The sequence below is a fragment of the Neophocaena asiaeorientalis genome, unplaced genomic scaffold (genome assembly GCF_003031525.2).
Source record: "Neophocaena asiaeorientalis asiaeorientalis breed wild unplaced genomic scaffold, Neophocaena_asiaeorientalis_V1.1 scaffold5, whole genome shotgun sequence".
Lineage (NCBI taxonomy): Eukaryota > Metazoa > Chordata > Mammalia > Artiodactyla > Phocoenidae > Neophocaena > Neophocaena asiaeorientalis.
In genome coordinates, this window is record NW_020174698.1 from 15,412,659 (window position 1) to 15,415,673 (window position 3,015).

Sequence of the window (3,015 nt, forward strand, 5' to 3'; positions counted from 1 at the left end):
TAAACCTTTAAATCTTTTTTTAACATATTGAAATTTTTTCAGTATATCTCTGATTTTTTCTTGATTAACCACAATAATAGCAGAGAACAAATGCCTGCATACAAAAGTAATTTGAATTTTATTTAGTACATATACAGCTTAAGTTTCACATCTGAGTGTGCTGCCATAGCCTCTAACACCCTGAACTTGAAAAGAACCAGTCCCTGAAGCTCTGGAAACTGGGCTGGGCTCCTTGGCATGCTGTCCTCTTCCTTCTGCAGGGTGAAGTCATCACTCCCTCTTGCCCTGATATCGTGGCTTTTATAGTTTCTCTGGAACATAGAATTTGGAGTTTTGCTAAATAGGTTTATTGACTTTGGTCAGTGATAGAACGGTTGGAATAAAAACATAACATGTCATGATGGCAAATTAGTGACCAGTTACTGTATGCATTTGCCATATGTTAATAAAATTTGAAAGTAGCTGTTCATCCTATTTGGATGATTGGATATTCCTTTGATCTAAGCCAACGATGAAAATAAAAACTGACTCTCAGTCCCAGAAGTTAATAAATGTAAGGCATTTTCTAAAATAAATGAATATGTGGTTTTCAGATCTCTTTTATTTCTGTTTATTTTTTTATTAGGTTTACTATAAATCCGTGTTTGGGAGCAAAATCTAGATTTTACTCCAAAAAGAAACAGGGAATAAGAGGGTGGCAGCCTACAGTGTCAGACACCCGATTGTCACCATTGTTTTCCTTTTCATCAGCATCCTCAGCATGCCTGTGGCAGAACTGGAAGGGTTTACCCAGGGCTGTGAATGTGTAAAATGAAAAACAAAGGGGATAGGAAACCTAGGGGACACCGAGAGCAGTATGTCAATGGGGCCAACTTAGAAAGAGAGGAAAGTGAGAAATCCACAAGCCTGCAAGGTTTGGCTTCAACTTAACCTTGCAGCCTTCTCTCCTGCCACCTTCCCTTCCCTCCACTCACCAGTCTCAGGAGCTACCTCAGGTTCCTGGCTAGCCCTTCTGCTGTGTGTCTCTCTGTGTCCAGATTCTCCTTCTCTCCATTCTTCCCTCACTACTTGTTATTTACCCTTCAAGAATCTACTCAGGACTCGCCTCGAAGAAGCCTTCTGTGATCCCTTCCATGTTGGATTGCATGTCCTGGCCCTAGGTGCTCAGAACACTTCACACATTTAACTTGGCACTTACTGTATGTGATTGGAATTATTTACGCTTAGGTCTTTCTTTCCCATTATGCTATAAGGTCCTTAAGAGTGATTTATTCATTATAAGGATCCTTGTAACCCAGTGCCCTGCATAGTCCCTGGCAAAGTGTAGGCATGCAGTAAATGTAAGTCTGAATGAAAACCAAAATGTGGGTTTTCAGCTTTCTGGAAGAGAATTTATTGGTCAGGAGAATCATTGACTTTATTTGAATTATCACCTGTGTTTGACATTTTAAGTAGCTCTCCAGACATAAACTGTACCCAAGGGTATGACCATGTCTCAAGAGCCACTTTATGTGTATTTGTGTCAGTGTATGTTTAGGACTAACTCTTTTTAAAAAGCATTTCACTAAGATGAGCCACAAGGCAATAATTTTTTAAGCTTATTCCTTTGACCTCTTTCAGATTTGAATTACATAATTTTGTTGAAGTTCTTGAGCATAGATTAAATAGGTCATGGAATACACGAGTGCCTTAGAAAATAGGTAAAATTGTGTGAAGGGAAACATAAGAAAGGAAGTCTAGTAAACGGGGAGGAAGTTTAAAGCAGGGTAGAATGAGTATATAACTAACGAATCTTTGAAATACATCTTATATCCAAGAAAAATGTTGTATATAATGTGAATGTCTATAAAAGTCCCTGGACTCTCAGACTGAAATTAATTAAAATGTTGAAAGGCTTAATATGGGATATGGAGCATGATAGGGGTGTTTTGGTCTGATTTTGTTTTGTATTCTACTTGGATTGGGTGTATATCTCTTTATGGCACCTGTACCTTCTAAAAGATTTGTTCATCAGCAGCAAGCACATAACAACTTCTTTCTGACTTAAGTCAAAAGTAATTTTCAATTTGTAGATAGGAATCAAAGCCTGAAACCAGTAGCCAAAGAAAGCAACACTGGATATTTTAAAATATACAGAGCAAACTATTAACTGAGGTGTCATTATTCAAAAGCTGTCTCTTTCACTTCTACTTAGAGCTGCAAAAAATGGAATCATTCTGACCCATAACTCTTCACTTTCTTCTCTTCTTTAGTGGGATTGGAAGGAATTGGCCCTGGGCCTCAGGAGGCAGCAGTATTTTGGCAGAATTTGGAACTCTGCATTTGGAGTTTATACACTTGAGCTACTTATCAGGAAACCCCATCTTTGCTGATAAGGTGAGATTCTTCAGTATACCTTGCACTGCAAAAAAGTACTTGTTGGAAACAATATCCCTCTCTGGGGAGATTTAGTAATATGGAATGTGGAAAAGAAGCACCAATTTTAATGTAGCCCTTTATGAAGTTTTGTTACATGCAGCATTTCATTTAACCAAACTGTAAACCATTCTTTTCACAGCACCATTCTAACTCAGTGCAAGAGGGCCTTACATGTCTGATTCTCTACACCTCAAGCAAGTAACTTTACATCTCTGAAGCTTTTCCCTTATCTAAAACTATAGTGTTTTGTGGACTGTGTGAACCGTATACATGAAAGACTTTTTAAACTCAAAGTGTTTTACAAATGCAAAGTAGCAATTGAATCAGTTTCTAATTTTCAGGAAACACACCCATCACCCCACCACTCACCCCACTTGTCAGCTCCCCTTTACAGCAGAATTCTTTGGAAGAGTTGTCTGTGTTTGTTATCTTCTCTTCTTGACTCCCACTCCCTTGAATGCTCTCCCGCGGGGCTTTTCTCCTAGCCACACCAGTGAGGGCTGTGTTGCCAGATCCAGTAGTCATTCTCACCTCTCCCTCTCCCTCCCTTTTCCTCCCCATTTTCCTCTCCCTCTCCCTCCCCCTCCCCCTCCCCTC

At 39.3% G+C, this 3,015-nt stretch overlaps 1 protein-coding gene across 9 annotated transcripts in view; it reads left to right on the plus strand.

Moving 5' to 3' along the window:
* The window catches only part of MAN1A1 (mannosidase alpha class 1A member 1), a 194,144-nt gene that overhangs the window by 125,571 nt on the left and 65,558 nt on the right, over positions 1-3,015 (plus strand). For all 9 annotated transcript variants that reach the window (XM_024758978.1, XM_024758981.1, XM_024758980.1 and 6 more), the window contains exon 7: positions 2,253-2,376. In XM_024758978.1, coding sequence (XP_024614746.1) covers positions 2,253-2,376 — 124 coding nt within the window. The remainder of the gene's footprint in view (positions 1-2,252; positions 2,377-3,015) is intronic.